Here is a 17,605-nt window from a genome sequence, read left to right as displayed (position 1 = left end):
TAGATTTTCAGGTTGGCAAAGTCTTATCTGGCAATTTGCTGCAGATGCTACTGCTTGGAGATTAACGCTTGCTTTTTAATTAAAGTTTTTACTCAGGAAGTTTGTGATATCCCCACAGCACCACTTAAGACCAAGAAAATAACAGTGTGTTATTCTTAAATTGAGCAGCCATAGCGCATCGTGAAACAGTCACATTCCAAGCATCACCAGAAATTACCATGTGGTTTCACATAAGTGTGAGCTCTTCTGGGCATTTCTTTTAAATGAGCCTCTATTAGGAGCTCTATCATAATTTTGCATTTCCCAAGATATCATCTTTATAGTTTTTATGTTTACACTGATCAGTAGTAAGCACAGCCTTGTGCATTAGATCCCAGCAAACACTAGAAAGCAGTGTTCAGCTGAGCACTAGCTGGGTTGTCACCACCCTGTAGCAGAGGGATGGGAAAGAAATGGCAACAACACATGGGAAAAGTGAAGAGAGAGACCTGAAATTGGAAGGAGAAGAAAAGAGCCGTACTGTGGAAAGGCTCCAGGAAAGAAAACTGCCACAGGAATTCAGGGTCAAAGATGGAGAAGGAATTATTGCTACGCTGGGTGAAGTGAAGACAATGTGCCTCGCCATCTGAGGTCTTTGGGGGGCAGAGGAGAACTGGGGGTGGTAGACATGGCAAAGGCTTCTGAAAGATTAGGAACCCTTGTCTGCTGGAAAGAATGATCACCAGCTCTAATTTAGAAACTGAAAGGAGTTACTGCTGCTGGTAGTGGTGCTGACTGGACCCTCCATCAGGGCTCAGCCCCAGCACTGCACAGACATACAATGAAACAAAACAAAGTGATGGTCTCTGCCCAGCAAGTTTCCAGGTGACAGGTGGGATGAGGGATGCAGTAGGGAGCCCATGCCAGCAAGGAGCCCACCCTGCAGACCCTGCAGGCTTCTTTCTCTTCAGCTCAGTCCATTTGTGTACAATTGTGCATTGCTCCAACATGGTGTCACTGCAAATCGGTATCTCAGAGAAACACTGCTCCAGAAGGTTTTTTGGATTACTTCAGACTGAGAAGACACTCCAAACTTGAAGTAGCCTTGGCTTTCTCTAATGGCCCCTAATTCTAAGAGGAACTGCAGAGAACATGCAAGAAGTCTTCTTATATATAAGGAGAAGATGAGAAAGAAGAGAGACAGTCTGCATTAACTAACAGTTTCATGGTAACCTTGGGGGGACAGTGAGGGACTTGGTTATCCCCTTTGTAGGCTGAATTCGTGGCTTTGTATCTGAGGCAAGTGATTGCCATGCAATAGGCAAACTACACAGAGCATCCAACCCAGGAGAAACGTTAGATGTTTCCTAAAGAGGCATAACTGTTTCCTTCTGCCAAACCCTAGGTTTTGCAGGGATCCGAGTCCCTGCTTTAAACACAAATTGTTCCCAGATGTGCATGTTGGGGTACTGAGCACACCATCGGGCCCTACCCATACTGGGCAGCCCCTGGGTCTCCCCACAGCCCTGCCCTGGGCCCAGCCTGGGCTCTGCTCCCTGCACAGCATCAGGTCCTCCAACCTGCCCGTTCCTCTGGGCTGTCGGGGTCTATGTGGTGGGCCCCTACTCTGCCAGCTCTGCTGTCACATCTTACTCCCAGTCCCAGCCCTTCTTGCTCCTGAGAGCAACGAAGGAATTCTCTGCATTCCCCCTCAGACTCAGCGAGGTGCTACAAATTTGTGTCAGACTTGCACACTGATGTTTCTGATGTTTCTACAATGCAGCAGATTTGAATTTATTAGCCTGGAGAGGAATGCTAGAAATGAGTCCAAACTAAAATTAAATACCAAAAAATATCAGAAAATTGAGTATGAATAAAACTACATCTAGAAACTTCTGCAAGTACGTCTTTTATATTCTGCAAGTATCTTTACAATAGGCAAATCCATGGCAGCACTGATTCATACATCCCCATTCACAGGATTGGTTGACATCTAAAAAGTGGCTGGGTTGGAGCTTAGACAGCTTGACGATTAAGATGAGTTTGATATCTTAACATTTGGCTACTCCATTTTCTGACTTTCAAACAGCTCCGCAGAAGTATGCGTGAAGTATCTGAACATTCCTCCCACTGTTTTTCAGCCGTGGAAGGAACATAACCTGTGCACCAGATGTGCTGTGCAAAGCCCCTGCTTGCCCCTCATCCGCAGCACGTGTGCCTCTGCAGGGCCTGACCCACCTCCAGCCCAAATGAGGAACAGATGGAGCACCACGAACGGCAGGAACAAGACTTTGCTTTGAACCACATTCCTCCTATCAAAGGGCCCTCTGTCTTGCCTTCTCCTCTGTTCCTCTGGGTAATCATAAGGAAAGAACTGAGCATTTCAAAAAGCCTCCTGGGGACAAATTCACTTCTAGTGTAACTCTGCTGAAGTTAATGGTGTTGCACCATGGATTAAAACAGCACCATAATATTAAAAAACAGACAGCATGCTACTCTGTAATTACTGTCTAAGAGAGCAAAAATAATAAAAACGATTCATTCTTACAGATCCCAAAGGGCACGGCTGGCTTGGGCAGTTTAAAAGGTGAAGATAAAAGGAGGCAGCCAGAATGTAGTGATTTTTAATTTGTATATACATATGGGTAAATGACAGTCTGATAACACCGCCTCTGCGCTCATTTTAAGAACAATATGCTAGAAATAAAATTTAATGTGGCTGCAAGTTTTAAAAGGCTGATACAACAGAAATAGCTCTTAGGAAAATTAAAGGCCTTCTTTCATACTGCCTTAAATTAGAAACAAATTCCTTCTAATCAAGAGTTACTCTGTTGTAAGTTTAGTGCAAACGAATTTGCCCCCACAGCACCAAAATGGGTGTTCTGTAACACAATCAAACACCAGGAATTGCATTTTATCCTCCTTTAAAAAAAGGACCCTGTTATTTTTTTAGGCAGTTAACATTTAAAGGTCATTGTAATGGGGAAGAAACATCTCTTGCATTAAGTTCCGTGTAGTTGGTACAAATGGTGCAGTCTGTTCCTTTATGGACTTCACTTTACAATAGCATATGGAGGCACGTGGAAGGCACACTGAAGCTCAGTGACATTACACAGTGCAATAGCAAAGGCAGAGATCTGATGGAATTACTGCATGGGCTTCAGAGGCACTCAGCAGCAACTGCTGTATCTCACTCTTGTTATTAAGTGAGATTCATCTAGGCAATAATCCTTTCCAGCTGAAGCAACACCTCCCCATGATGAGAATTGATCTTCCAAGCACAGGAGGTTCCAGAGAAAGAGTCCAGTTCCAAGTATTTCCACAGACTGGCTGAGGAGTACCTCTGCTTTCCCATCAGTGCAGTGAACGATCCAGCTAATACTTCACGGTCATTAGTTACTCAGATGTCCCTGGTGGCCTTATGGCCTCTTATATACACAGCAACACAGCTTTACTTTCGTGTGTAATCAATAACGAGGCCACCACAAGTGCCCTTTGTACCTGCCTGCAGCCACAACACAGTCTCACTCTCTAGCAGGGCCAGCCATCACCATTTCCCAGAATAAATTATCTAGGGAAGAGGTGTTTTATTGTAAAAACAGCCCAGGCTTTCAGTTACACTGTAACTGGGAAAATAAATAAACAGAAGGGAAAAAAAACAATTATATATATATATATATATGCACATATATATATATTCTGTTGTTTAAGAACAAAAGCAAACAAAACAGCAGGATCCATAACAACGTATGGAATTTTATCATCTTGTTTGTTCATGGGCAAATATCACTTTGATCAGACAGGCCTTGATTACAAGGGACGTTAGCTTCTTTGTGGATATATCCTGGTAGATATTAACATTGAATTAAAAGGATTCCTTCTGTTTAAAGACGCAGAGATGTACCCCAGTTCTCCTTTCTTTTCTGCTACCAAGGTACATGCTGACTTTTCATTAAAATGCCACAGCTGTCACTGTTGTACTGAGATACAGCAATGAACCCAAGCATAAAGGAATGACAAAATGTATAAAATGTAAGACTTTAAACAAATACAACTTTAATAATGCTTTCCTATTTCCTTCTTAGCATGGGCTGATTATTCTGTACAGAAGATTTATTTATTTTCCCCAAAAAGTCACCGTAATAACAAGGGCTAGAAATACATTTCTTAAATGACAGCTGAGTATAATGAAAACACGCAGGGTCAGAAGCTGGGAGTTTATGGAAAACATCAAACACGAAGTTTTGTGATGGAACAATATGAGTTATTAAGACTAAATAATCATAAAGAGAACCCTGCAATTTTCCATCAATTCAGGGCAGACAATACTTTTTTAGTTTTAGTGTACATTCCTTTGTTCAGGCAGAAAGATCCACACTATGAAATCTCCGTTAATAGGCTAAAAGGAAAAGCTCTCAGTTTGAAACTGACAAGATTAAGCTTCATCTAACAGTGTGACATTTAACATAACGAAACCCACAGAAAAAATAAAAAATAAAACCTTTGAGACTTTATCAGACAGCAGTAGACTTCAGAGATGCTGATTATGAGATTGTGTTTGTACTAAAACAACACATTAATTACCTGGAGAGGCTTGAAGTGAGGAGGAAGATTGCAAGAGTGGATTATCAAACCCTCAGTCTTGACAACACTTGGAACGAGACCTTTTAAGTGCTTGGCCACCTATGCAGGTTTGTGCTATGTGAAGCTCTTAGTGGGCGCTGAGAGTCCTTGTGCCAATCTATTTCTGAGTGTCTTATTCCTTTAAAAATCACGTATTGTTTTGGCTTTCTCACACGGGGCCTGAACCCCAGTAAAACATCTACAAGAAATCTGAAGAAACTGTCCCTCAGACAGCGACTTCTTTTTTGATGTCACAGCCCAGAAGGTCCATATATATGTGAATATATGTAAAAATGACACACATATAGTACTTGTGTGTATATTTAAATATATATTTATACATGAGCTACCCTGGTTTAGCCATTCCCTGCAATGGTTCTCTAGAACTGAAAATGCTGAGTGGAGCACCTCAGTGAAATGGTAATACCAGAAGTACAGCGCTCAAAGAATTAACAACGGGGGCACTGCCTTCAAAACAACTTTAATACATGATTAGATTACGCATGTGCTTCAAAGTGTGGATGACTGGAGTCTATAATTAAAAGTTTACCATTAAAATAAGCTTTGTGCTGTAATGAATAACACGCTCCCTCAAACAGCAGACTAGAGACTCAGAAAAAAAAAAAAAAAGTATCACCATTTTATTGAGGATCACCTTATGAATTTTATGCATGAAATCCTTTGCAGACACATCTGGAACTGCAATATCCAGTGGTCAAAAAGGAAACATGTCAGGAGAAGAAATAAAATCCTACATTTTTCTGCCCAGTTAAAAGGGGCAGTCAGGAGTACAGGAACCAGAAAGGGAAAACAGAAGCTCAAATTTATTATTTTTCAGCCTAATGACAGTTTGCTTTAGAACTACCTATTCATGCTATGACATCTGCATTGGGCTGTGTGGATCGAGGTCATTTCTACTCTGCAAGCCACGACGCACTCCTGCTGCAGGTCACGCAGGAGAGCGGGCTGTAATTATTTCTGTTTACCTCCAACAAAGGGCACTCATTGGGTGTAGCATTCCCAGAGCACGATGCTGTTGTCGCTTTGGCTGCCACATTTTCTGTGTCAGCGACGCACGTGGTTATGAATCCCGTTCGCTGCTGCCTGAAACGACTCTCTAGTAAACCACTGCAGCGACCCCGAACTTACTAAAACAAACAAAAAACGCTGTGCTATAAAAGGGTTCTAAAAAAAAAAAAAAAAAAAAAAAAAAAAATCAGTCCTTTTCTACAGAGAAAACGCTCTGCTTTAAAAATCGAACAGTTATTGGTTACGGAAAATGTCAGCCCCGCAGAGGCTCGTAACACGTGCACCATGCCAGCACGCCCAGCCGCCGCGCACGCCTCGCTTTGCCCACACAAAGGCAGCGGCTCTCAGCGCACCGCACTCACACCGCCTCGTCCACCACCGCGGTGCCGAGGCTGCAGAACCGGGCTCCTGCAGAAGCCGCCAAGGAAAGAACCGCGGAACCCTTAGACACCATTTATATCGGCCCGCACTCCGCCAAACGCCGCTTTCGCGGAACCGAGCCGACCAGCCTGCAGCACCCCGCCCTCCGCCGGTAGCGGAAGAGGCGGGATCTGCGCGCGGCGGCGGCTGACTGCGCTGGGTGAGGGGCGGCGGGGCCGCGGTGAGGGAGGGGGTGTAGGGGGGTGCGGGTGCGCGGCTGGTCCCGGCTGATCCCGGGGTAAAGGGCTCCGGCCTGGCCCGGCCCGCTGTGAGGGGAGGGAGCCCAATCCTTCGTTCCAAGCTGCGTTTGGCCTCAGGAGATGGAAGGTGACGGTGTCCCATGTCGCCTCCCGCTGATGAACGTTGTTGTTAATTCGTCTTGAGGAGAGAAGGCTGCGGCGGGGCGTCACCGCCCAGCCTGTGGGAGCCCTTGAGATACATTGAAGGCCTCAGGGTCCCCAGGAGCCCCTTCCGCTCCTCCTTCCGCCTGCAAAGAGCAGGCAAAACAGCAAAGAGCTTGACCAGGAAGGGAAAAGACGGAGACCAGTAATGCTGCAAAGCGCGCCGGGCTCGTTAAGGCAGGGCTTGCAGAGCTGCTTTCAGTCTGCTGGTAGGGCAGAGCTGATTCCCGTATAGGCACGTATACAAAGGCCTTAAGCCCAAGTGGTATTTGAGAGCTGTGTTATGAGGCGGTTGAACATTAGCGTAGGTCTGTTCTTTCTCTCAAACAAATTATTAACACACAGATTATGGTAAATAAATCTGATCGCTTTGCGGGCTGTAGTTACCTGTAAGATTTGCATTGTATTCTGCCTAAGCAAGCTTTTCAAGTTGATTGTAGCAATGCTTTTCATATTCAGAATGGCTTGGGAGCGCATGCTGGAGAAATAGCTTTTTCTCTATTGCTGACCCTCAAATGCCCCATTTCTTTTTGCTGCATTTCATCTTGCTCAAAATTGATTCAGTGACACTGCCACGTAATATGTCTAGATTAGCTATCAAGTATTTAGCCTGATCAGTGTCTGCGTGTCCAATATAGATGCAGAGGTTGGATGTGGAATTGGCATTGCTTTCTGTCGGACAACCCATTCAGGACAGCTGAAACAATGAAGGCATTTTGTTTGTTTTTACAGTGTTAGATCTGGATGGCATTAGGTAATCTGTGTTACCAACCCAAAACTTCACTGCTGAGCTCATCTGAAAGAGTAAATTTTCACTGTCCTTCCCTTGCACTGACTGGATTTTGGGAGCTGTTACAGTGGGAGTCTTTATAAGTTGTTAAATGCGCTTTTATTGTTCAAAATGTTTAACATTTTCAGAATGACTTCCTTGGTCGACGTAACCCTGGACTATGAGAAGATGTTCGCTCATCGGTTCACGTCAGATGATAAAGAGTACCAAGAGTACCTGAAACGTCCTGCAGATCCCCCTCCAATAGTAGAAGAATGGAGAAACAGATCTGGTGGCAATCAGAGAAACAGAGATCGGTACTGGTGTCCTTTTTTTTTTTTTTTTAAGACAAATACCTGGTCAAATTACCATTTATTTATTTCAGAATAAAGATAGGAATCTGTAATGATAGCAAAACTACCCCTTTTAATTATCTATGTTTAAGACATGCAAAGGAACAGTCTAATAACATGATGACCTGTTGCTAGCTGTCCAAAACACTTTTCATTTGTAACCTGAATATTTGCTGCTCTGTGACTAGTCTATTAGACTAGTCTGTATTTCTTTTATTAGAAGAGACTGTAAAATCTATCATCTCTGCCTAGCAAAGGTAATATTACATTCCTACAGCTAAATACTTTGAATTATATTATTATTATTTTTCAGAATGTAATTGTAGCTTTTTACTTAATTCTGGACAGTAACATCTCATTTCTGTGAGACTGAAAAAGGGTGATTCCAGGATATGGTATGTTTCATAATACTAACACCGAACAATTAACATTGCCTGTAGCAGTAGTGCTACAGCTGGAAAGCAATAATTGAGCCTGAATAGTGGCTAACTGCCACTGATAATTAGCTCATTGAGTGTCATTAAGTTATGCTATATGCTCGTGCTCTTGAGTATGGGAAGCCACAAGGGACTGAAGCATTAAGCAAAATATTGCGGTACAAATTCCAAGACTGTGCTGTTAGTTACATGCAAAGAATTCATTGTCATTAATCTTTTAAAAACTCACAGGTTGAGTATTTGGTATTTCTTTTCCTTGCAGGTTTCAAGATGGCAGGTATTTTAGAGGGGACAGATACAACTGGCAGAGTGACCACAGATCTAATCAGAGGCCAGATAGAGGTTGGGGTAACAACTACCAGCAGCACAGACAAGGACAATCCTACTATGGACAATATGGCTACAACTCCTACAACCCAGGGCCTCGCTACCATCCCTACTGATGGTACCTGTGGATGGAAAGTCCAGTAATACTATGTAATAAGTTAGATTTTAGATTTCATTTGTCACCAGTTTCCTTATTTTTGATAGTTTAGAGATAACTAAAGAATCTTTGTTGAAGTCCAATGTTGTTTATCTGTAGTGTGAACTGAAAAAGGGAATACCTTTATGAATAATAGAAGTCCATTATATGGCTTGTTTAGTCTGTATACGTTTAATGTAAGATCCATCTCATATTCTTTTATCTCCACCACTGAGATCCTCCCTGGTACATTTTGGAAAATGTAACAGGTCTGGGTAAGGTGGCTGTGGTTTGTCTGCAGCCTGTGGCATTGTCTGAAGATAGCTGTTTGTAAAAGTGACAGACAGTGGCCTTCTCCAGAGAGCATTTCTTAGTTTAATTTTTGATAGTGAGAAAAGCTTAGTTTGAATTTCAAATGCCTTAAAGAGGAGAAGAAATCTGCTATTACAGAAGCATTTTGGGGGGGTTGGAATTTATGAAAACTCAAATAGGAACTTCTTAGGTGTTTGATAAAGGTATGATATCTCAGTATTTGATTTGTTGTCAATTGTAGGACAAATGAGATCTCCCATATTATGTAAACTCCTGTCCATTGAACCAATGGCTTAAATCTTTGTGCAGTATTCCTTTTAAAACATGGTCTAACAATTAGTGTAAGAATTAAGTAGTTTAAATATTTATCTTGTTACTCTAGCAGTTCAGTGGTATAGTAGTTTAACCTGAGATGTGATACCAGGCTTAAATTAATTTGTATCATCTTAAATTTGGTATGTGCATAACATATTCTGGATTTCCATTTCAGTAAAGCTGTAGAACTGTGATGTCTACTGTAATTAGTTTGTATGAAATACTGTGTGGCTGTTATACAACACAGGAACTATATTCAGTACTGTTCTTTACTTTGTTTCATGAGAAAATAGCATAAGCAGTGAAGAGTGGATTGTTTTGTTTGTTTGTAGAATTTAATTACTGTTAATTATTCACACAATAAAGCTATTTCAAGTTTAAGGATGTTTCTGAATATTTATGAAATCTGCTTTTGAAACTTTCAGAATTCAACGCTCATCCAGGCTGACTGCTGCTCAAGAAGCAGTACTAACAGATAAGTATTAATACTGGACAGCTGCTAGTTTGAATTAGAAGAGTGGCCTACTCAGCTAAAATAAATAGGATGAGACACTGTAATTAATTAGAAGTCTGGAGTGTTAATCCCTTACTTTACGTCTGATGATAATAGGGTCAAAGTGCCTTATTTCACCATTTGCACGATAAGCTAATTTGTATCGAGGGAGCTGTGCATTTCTTTGTACTTGACATTTTCTACAGCTATTGTACAGAAACAGAAACATCCCTGTTGACTGTTGTAAAAGTCATGACATTATGTGGTAAGTAGTTCAGATTACTGTGTATAGTTTAAATACAGAAGTCAAAAGCACAGTCTCAGCTCATAAACTGCTGCTGAAAAACTAAAGAGCATGGTTACTGTTGATTTTAGAAATGTGCTGTGTCTAGCTTTTAAATAGAATCATTTAGGTTGGAAAAGACCTTTAAGATCAAGCCCAAACTTTGCTTAACCCCAAACTATATCCACGTCTTCTGAATACCTCCAGAGACGGGGATTCTACTACCATTGTGGGCAGCCTATTCCAGTACCTAACAACCAGGTCTGTGAATAAATATTTCCTGATACCCAATCCAAACCTTCCCCAGAGTGTCTTGAAGTCATTTTCTTACTTTCTGTCTCTTGACACCTGAGAAAAGAGACTGACACTCTCCTTGCTGCAACCTCCTTCAAGATAATTGTAGAGAGCCATGAGGTCTCCCTTCAGCCTCCTTTTTTCTAGACTATACAGCCCCAGTTCCTTCACCTGCTTTATTAAGCTTCTATGAATGCATTCCAGCAGCTCATTATCATGTAGTGAGGGGCCCAACAAGGAATACAGTGCTCAAGGTGCAGTCTCACCAATGTTGAGTACAGAGTACACAGTCTGTGGTGCTAAAGGTCCTTACAAGTGTTTTCACCTGCCTGCTAAGTTCTTCTCTTTTTCCTTTTTCATATAATATTAAGAGCTTTGATACAATATTTAGTATCATACTCCCCAGAGTACTTGCCTTGAATTCAGTTGTTTAACCTTGGAAAAGTAGTGGAAGATTTGTTCTTCCTCGAGTTCTCCTGGATAAAATGCACCCTTTTTAATCCTTGATACATAACTGCCATTAAGGTGGAAGAGCTGTTACACCAGAGGATTTAAGAGATCATCCAAAATTCCTCTCTGCACACTGCAGAAAGCCTGCAAGGTGGCTTGGAGGAATTCCTTTTTAATGCAGAATCACATGCAAGATGCCAGATAACCCAGACTCCTACCTCCTAGAAAGGAGAGCATCTCTTTCTGCAAAGAGCCCGATGCTGCCTGCTGTGCCAGGAACGCCAGGCTGTGCCAGGATATTCTTCCTCCTTACCATCTGGAGCAGCATCTCAGGTTGAAATAAAACCTGGCAAAAAGCATGGGTTCTGTCTCATCTGTTACTTGTCCTCAAAAGCCCACTGACTATTTTAATTTTAGTATCTTTCAGTGAGTGAATAAATACAACTGTGAACAAGCTGTAGAAGCAGATCTGTTGAATGGCCTGTCTGAAGTTACCAGAATCAGGTGTTCAATGGTCTCAGGTGTCATATTTTGTGTGATCAGGAGAGACACCAAGACCAAGTGCAGCTTCCTTTACATCCTTGACTCATGCTATTGACCATCTGTGTCACCATTAAAACTCAATTCAACTTTAAGAACTTGTATGATATACAAAATTTCCTTGGAATAATTACAGCAAGAATCCATTCTATTAACGAATGCATTTCTAAATAAATGCGTGTCTCACACCAGACAAAAAAGTAAACAGAATTCAATATATATTACCTCTAGAAGTTTCCACTTTAATGAATCATTATCTGTGATGAAGTCCAGTTTATTGCTTCTGTCAAGCTAAATAAAACCATTAGGTACTGTTGTTGCAGATGATAAAATTGAAACAGGACAACGTTAACATCTGCAGCTTCGAACACTACAGAAATGGTTTGCTTTAAATATAATGAAGCTCTCAAGGTAAACGCTGAAATTCAGTTCCTGGAATCTGACTTAAAGAGAATTCTTCCATCTGACATTTGCTCGGATGTCATTATTAATATGAATAAAACAAAAGAAAGATAACTGCTATGTTTTAAGAAATGACTGCCATGTTATCAGGAGTCTGAAAAGGACCAACGTTTGAGTACAGCTTTTGCAGCCGTTTGAAATCCCTTCCTGAACACGTACAGCAATTCCATGTAGATGGTAAACCCACACCAAAGAATTACCATGCTAGATTACAGATGCAAACTATTTGCAAGAAAACTCAGATTTCATACAATTTCCAACTAGTACTTTTAAAAAAGCAACAACTAAGTCACTATGTAGCTGAAAGCAAAAGAAAGTGCATGAAAAGGTTCTTAGCATGATTTGTGAGATACAATTTTACAAGCGTTCACTGCAGTTCAACCTCTATTTCGCCCTAACTCTGCAGCTGGGAATAGCAATGTGCAGACGTGCCTTGAAAGGTTAGCTTGAAGCTGAAATACCTTCAAGAGACACTTCAAAAGAGATTGCAGACATTTAAGAGAATGTCTTATTTCTGGTATAGGTATAATCAACACAGCTTCTAGAAAATGTGTACTTCATCGTCCGCTCTTTCAATTTATTTCAATGTATCTAAGCTCCTTCTCATAATTTGCAAATAAATATTCTGCTTAGCCAAGAAACGTGGTTTTGTTTGCTCCTTATACTGAGGTTGGAAGGAAAGGTCTCTCTATATCAAATTTAAGCTAACATTTCCCCTCTGCTACCACTGCTATTCCTCACAAAATCTCTGAATCACACAACTTTGGGTGGATTTTTCATCTTGTGAAGACCCACGTCCTCTGGTCCTGGCAGACAGGAGGGGTTAGGAGTGCAGCCAAGGAAGGAAGACAAGACTATTCCTTAGGGCAGCTCCTGCCTTCGGAGCGGTTCAACAGAACTGCACCTCCCTTACGTTTCATTTGCCAATTAGGTAAAGTTGGTACCATCTGTCTTCTGCACATGAGAAGAAAGCCATATAATCCTGCTTGAATTATGCATAGTGCTGATATTCTAATGATCTGGAGCTAAGCAAGATAATGTGGTAGATCAGATTTCTCTAGAAGTACCTAGATAGTATACAGCCCAATTCAAGGTGCACAGACCCAGAACCTGGAGAACAAAACAGAACCCAGTGGCTCCAAAACTGCCAGGACAGTTGATGGCAACCCTAACATGGTGGTGCATAATGATCTTTCCTCTCAAGAGGACTGGTTCTGCATTAGGCCATGCAGGCTGGAATTTATTTTTTTGTGTTTACTATGGTCTATTTTCTTCCTCGGTACAGCATGGGCTGCACTTAGTGGTTGTCAGTCCTCATCTGTTTATGTGAACAGCAGTGCTGAAGTGTTTCTGCAGTGCCACTCACCCCTCGACTTCCTAAGTGCCCTGTCCTATTAAAATGCAAATTTATTACAGGAGATGGTAAAAGTTGATAATAGCCACATTTTTCTGCAAGTCTAATAAGCACTAGGCATCATTTCCATTGGTTACCTTCTTTGTTTACTGGTAACAAGCAGGAATACAAATGAATGCTGATTTTTCTCAAAATCTTCTTTTCCAAATAGTATTTCATACATACCCACAAAATTTAAAAATCTAAGGCTAAAATTAGTACTGTTTAGATAAAGGTTAAAGAACCATATATCAGCATACCATAACATTTCATGCAGCTTTTGGCCACCGCGTTCCAAGCACTTCTCGTGATCAGAAGGCAGATGCTCCTTGTCCAAATTCATGTCTGAAGCCTGCTTCTGAAGAAATATTTGGAAAGACCTATTTTCTATTGAGCCACGTACTCAATAAAAATAAATTAACAGTAATAATTACCAAGCACAAACAACCCCAAACTATTACATATTCTTTTTATGTAATAAAATTAGATTTTCCATGGCAAAGGCTTGCTTCAGTGGTTTTAATTGCATGAGCACTTGAATACAAATGAAACCTCTGGAGTTCAGGTTTAATGTGAGAGCTCTGTGTGGATACGTGTTCTCCTCTGATCCAGCTCGTGTTACTCATCTATATGCCACGTGCTCAAAACACCCACTTGAAATGAACTGATGCAGCACCAAGCTCGGGGTCCACATGCACTCATCTAAACCCCAACCGCAGCTGAACTGCTGCAAGAACATAAAGAAGCTTAACCTCAAACTGCCACAGGGGCAAATCCTATTTCTGCAGCCATGCAGCTCAGAGAACATTTCCATCAGCAGAATTATGGTTTTTGTTGTCCTAAGGAAAGGTGGGAGTGGGAAGGACACGCTGCACTGCCCAGGGAAAGATTAGAAGGCGTGGGGCTGGGCTAAAGGAGCTATTGTTTCATGGCCACTCACTCTGTATACTGAATCCTTTAGGGGAAAATATGTTTTGAGATTGGATTACTGGTTATCAGATGACTTCACTGCCACTCCACTGCCTGGGGGAAGGAAAGAGAAATTCCTTCCTCCCCCAGACTGCAGGGACCTCTGCAGCCCACAAGAAGCACAACAGGGACCCAGGAGTCTGGAAGCAGTTTAGCACATCAGCAGAATTTTCAAGCCCCTAGATAAGGTAGATAGATCCAAGGGATGATAAACAAATCGCTATTGATTACATGCCCTGCAGCCTGTGTAACTCCAATTGAAGAATGTCTCCAGACCTCACCAGCACAATTTTAGTCTTTAAGAGACAAAATGGATTTAGTGCCAGCTAATAAAAGATCAGCCTACTTCTGCTTACCTTCATACTTGCATTAGACAAACTCTTAATACCGCCTAAAGGTGCGCTTTTTTCAGTCCCATGCTCTTTTTACTCTCTCCCTCCTATCATTATACAGGCATTATACTATTCTATGTCAGATATTCATTTTCACAGTTTCTCATATTCTTGAATGCTCCTGAAGACTTTTTCAGAGTTACTGTGTAATTCTGAAAAGACAACTTTGCTGCAGTGCCACTCATTCTGTGTGAACAAAAGAGAAAGTTAAAAGCCAAGGAGGTTTTCAAAGATAGAACCAGACACACGTGTTAATTCCCAGCTCAATTACAAACCACTTTCAGTACCTGTGTGTCTCAGTTTCCCATCTGTAAAACTGTTAGGACTGCCTTGCTTCCCTTCTCTGTGCTGTGCACTCCAGCTGCAGATCTTCCAGATGGGTTGCCTCATTTAAATGTACAGGTACGGCGCGTAACAACCTCAGCTGGATCGCTGTGCCCCATATGAGGCGTTAGAAACATTCTGCTGAACGAATTGATTTACTTCCCTGATTTTTTTTTTCTTTTAAACAAATCCAAACACGTTCTGGACACTGTGCAGGCAGCGATGATTTAAACGCTGCCTTTATTTCACTGTGTAGTTACACAGCACAGTATTTACAAGTGCACAGCTGGGATTATGTGGCCTAGAAAGCTCTCAAAGCTAGACCTATACTAAATGATTCTAACTCCTATGGGTGTAATAGAAGAAACCCTCTAAAATATAAGCTGCATAAAACCAGCCTCATCATAGCAGTACGAATTGTCCAATTTGAAAGTTAATACTGAATTAAATACTGAATTAAACAGAGGTGAATTAAAAATGAAGGGACAATATGCGTAAACTTGATTCCACATCAATAAAACTGATGATGTTACTACTGAATGTGCTATTCATTTACATTTAATTTATTTCTTAAAAATCAAGTAGTTTTTTCGTATCTGCAGCAAAGGAAGAGGAAACAAAATGCAGTGGGATAGGAGGAGTGGAAGAGTCAGCTGAGATGAAAGAGGGAAAACACTGACGCAGGCAAAGGAAAGAAGCGGCAGATTATCACTACCAATGTGTCTTATCAGAAATAAAAAGTCTTCTTCTGAAAAAAGTCTATTGAAAGGTCAAAAAGAGTTCTCAGAAGCTGAGAAGATGAAATCATTTGACGAAAGGTAAAATATAAATCTGTTTAAAAGCCATGTGTAATTGATGAGAATTGGAAGACAAAGATGGCATCACAATATCTTGGCAAGAAAATTCTTCCAGATGGCATCTCTTTCTCATTAATGCTCTGGGGGAGGATCCTAGACATCTCAGCAGGTCCTGTCGTGACTTTGGATTCAAAGCCGTCCACAAACTCAGCTGTTCTTTGGCTCAACTCCACTTCTGCTGCATACGCAAATGGCACGCTGCAGGACATGAGCTGATGAATGAGTTTATCTGCTTAGTTTTTCTCTCTTTGGATCACACTCTCCAAATATGCTTTAGAAATCACAAACCTGCCCATGAACACGTCTACATGGCTCAGAGAACCTTCTCAAGATATCCAGGTCTTCCACTACTAGCATAGAAACCTTAAGGATTGCTAGAAAACTAAGGCTTGTAACACATACACACAAAAAGACACTTTAACAGCTGAATGTCAGCTTATTTTTTTAATTCATGCCTTCATAAGTGGGCATCAAGATGGTTGTAACAACCCTGAATTAAGACCAGATTTAATGTCTGCTCTTGGTTTCCTTCAGCAAAATTAGAGCGAGGACTTAAAATAGTCTCTAAATGGAAAAGTAGCTACACAAAGAGAAACCAAATGTCAGCACTGTCTGGTTCCTTACAGACCGGGCAAAGGCACATTGTTCAGCATAAGCTGACATAGTTGAAGCATCCGTGGTATGCTTGTACATGAAGGTATGGATGTGCTGCTTTGGTTTAAATTAGACTAAGGAACTTAGGAGAGCCCAGGAACCTATTAAAATCTTTCTTAGCTCCCATAATATGGCTCAGCCACAGAGTTTAATGTGGCAATCTCATAGTTAACTGCAGAAGAATGCCTCAGTTTCAATAGCTGAAAGGAGGTTTTTAACAACAGAAAAGGACAGAAGGTATTAAAAACTCACGGACATCTCACTAAGATTTGCCTTAGAGCAGAGGGGGATGGACAGTGCAACAGACCTGAAAAACAAGCAGAGGTCAAAAAGCAGAATTTATTTGAATTCCTACAGATTAAGCTGCTAAGTAAAGCACATTCCTTCCTGTGAGCATAACAGACATAAATACATAGGAGCAGACAGCACACTGCTGCATGCTGGGAACCTAAACAAATGTTACAATGCGTGAAGGATCTCATGCATGCAACATCTGCACTGCAACTGCGGTGGGTAACACCATGCTGGGTTGCGCAGCTCCTGAGCCTGATGCTGCCCTGCTTGTCCCTGCGCCATGCTGGCCTGCAGGCAGAACTGCAGAGCACACCATGTGAAACAGGGCTGATGGTCTGCAGGCAGATGACAAACGGCAGATTCCCATGCAGTAACAGCAAGGATTTCTATTTTAATTGGCAAAGCAGTACAGCAGAACCACTGATCAGTAGTTATGATTGTATTTAATTCAATCAATTATTTTGTGTCCACACCTTGCTCGGTTTCCAAGTCAACACATATCAGATGAAGAGAAGCACGACATCCTGAATACTGATGTAGGCCAAGATGCTGTTTAAATTAAAATAGTTTGTAAGTCTTGTCCAGCGGCCCTCAGTCAGCAAACTTTATGATACACAAGGCAAAGAGGAGGTACATGAATAAAACAAAAAAAATCAAACATAATATGTTTTGGGAACAGTTAAAATAAATATTTCAATTAACCTTTGTAATCTTGTAGGAGCTTTCAAATTTATATGGCTTTAAATGATAATGATTTTGACAAAAACAAACAAACAAACATTTTTACATCTGTGAAAGGCATTAGTAGGAAATTAAAAAGCTGCAGGAAAATTGCATTTTTCACATTTGTTATGAGCCCTCTCTAATTGTGCCAAAGGAGAGGCATTTATCATGCACTGCCCCTTCCCCTTGATGCTCTCTTCCTATCTGGACTGACGAGGAACTGGTCTATCTCACAAGGGGAGCTTGGCACCTTAAGTCTTAGCACAACTAATTCCATTACCTGGTTTCTAGATGCACTTATCCCCTGTGTTTACACAAAGTCAAGCACGTGAAAGGAGCTTTACACTGTGAACACGTTATGATAGAGGACAGAAGA

General features: G+C 41.3%; 1 protein-coding gene across 2 annotated transcripts; it reads left to right on the top strand.

Annotated features, from left to right (window-relative positions):
• The first annotated feature begins 6,160 nt into the window (after window positions 1-6,160).
• RAMAC (RNA guanine-7 methyltransferase activating subunit) lies at window positions 6,161-9,482 on the top strand. 2 transcript variants are annotated; one of them, XM_042824731.1, is made up of 3 exons: window positions 6,161-6,211; window positions 7,371-7,538; window positions 8,274-9,482. In XM_042824731.1, exons 2-3 carry the CDS (start codon window positions 7,372-7,374, stop codon window positions 8,452-8,454), a joined length of 348 nt encoding a protein of 115 aa, XP_042680665.1. In that variant the 5' UTR covers window positions 6,161-6,211; window position 7,371; the 3' UTR covers window positions 8,455-9,482. The 2 variants fall into 2 exon arrangements, with proteins under 2 accessions (XP_042680665.1, XP_042680663.1); XM_042824729.1 differs by lacking the exon at window positions 6,161-6,211 and adding an exon at window positions 6,426-6,629.
• The last annotated feature ends 8,123 nt before the right edge of the window (window positions 9,483-17,605 follow it).

The sequence above is a fragment of the Centrocercus urophasianus genome, unplaced genomic scaffold (genome assembly GCF_019232065.1).
Source record: "Centrocercus urophasianus isolate 14NV4802_14NV808 unplaced genomic scaffold, USGS_Curo_1.0 seq_23, whole genome shotgun sequence".
Classification (NCBI taxonomy): Eukaryota; Metazoa; Chordata; class Aves; order Galliformes; family Phasianidae; genus Centrocercus; species Centrocercus urophasianus.
Note: the sequence above shows the minus strand (reverse complement) of the source record. Positions and strands in the feature narration are given on the sequence as shown.

Bases quoted from the DNA above. Each gene is read 5' to 3' on its own strand.
- RAMAC (XM_042824729.1), top strand. From the start codon at position 6,601: ATGCTGCAAAGCGCGCCGGGCTCGTTAAG. The intron at 6,630-7,370 runs GCAGGGCTTGCA...TAACATTTTCAG, and splicing joins AGCGCGCCGGGCTCGTTAAG to AATGACTTCCTTGGTCGACG. The intron at 7,539-8,273 runs GTACTGGTGTCC...TTTTCCTTGCAG, and splicing joins AATCAGAGAAACAGAGATCG to GTTTCAAGATGGCAGGTATT.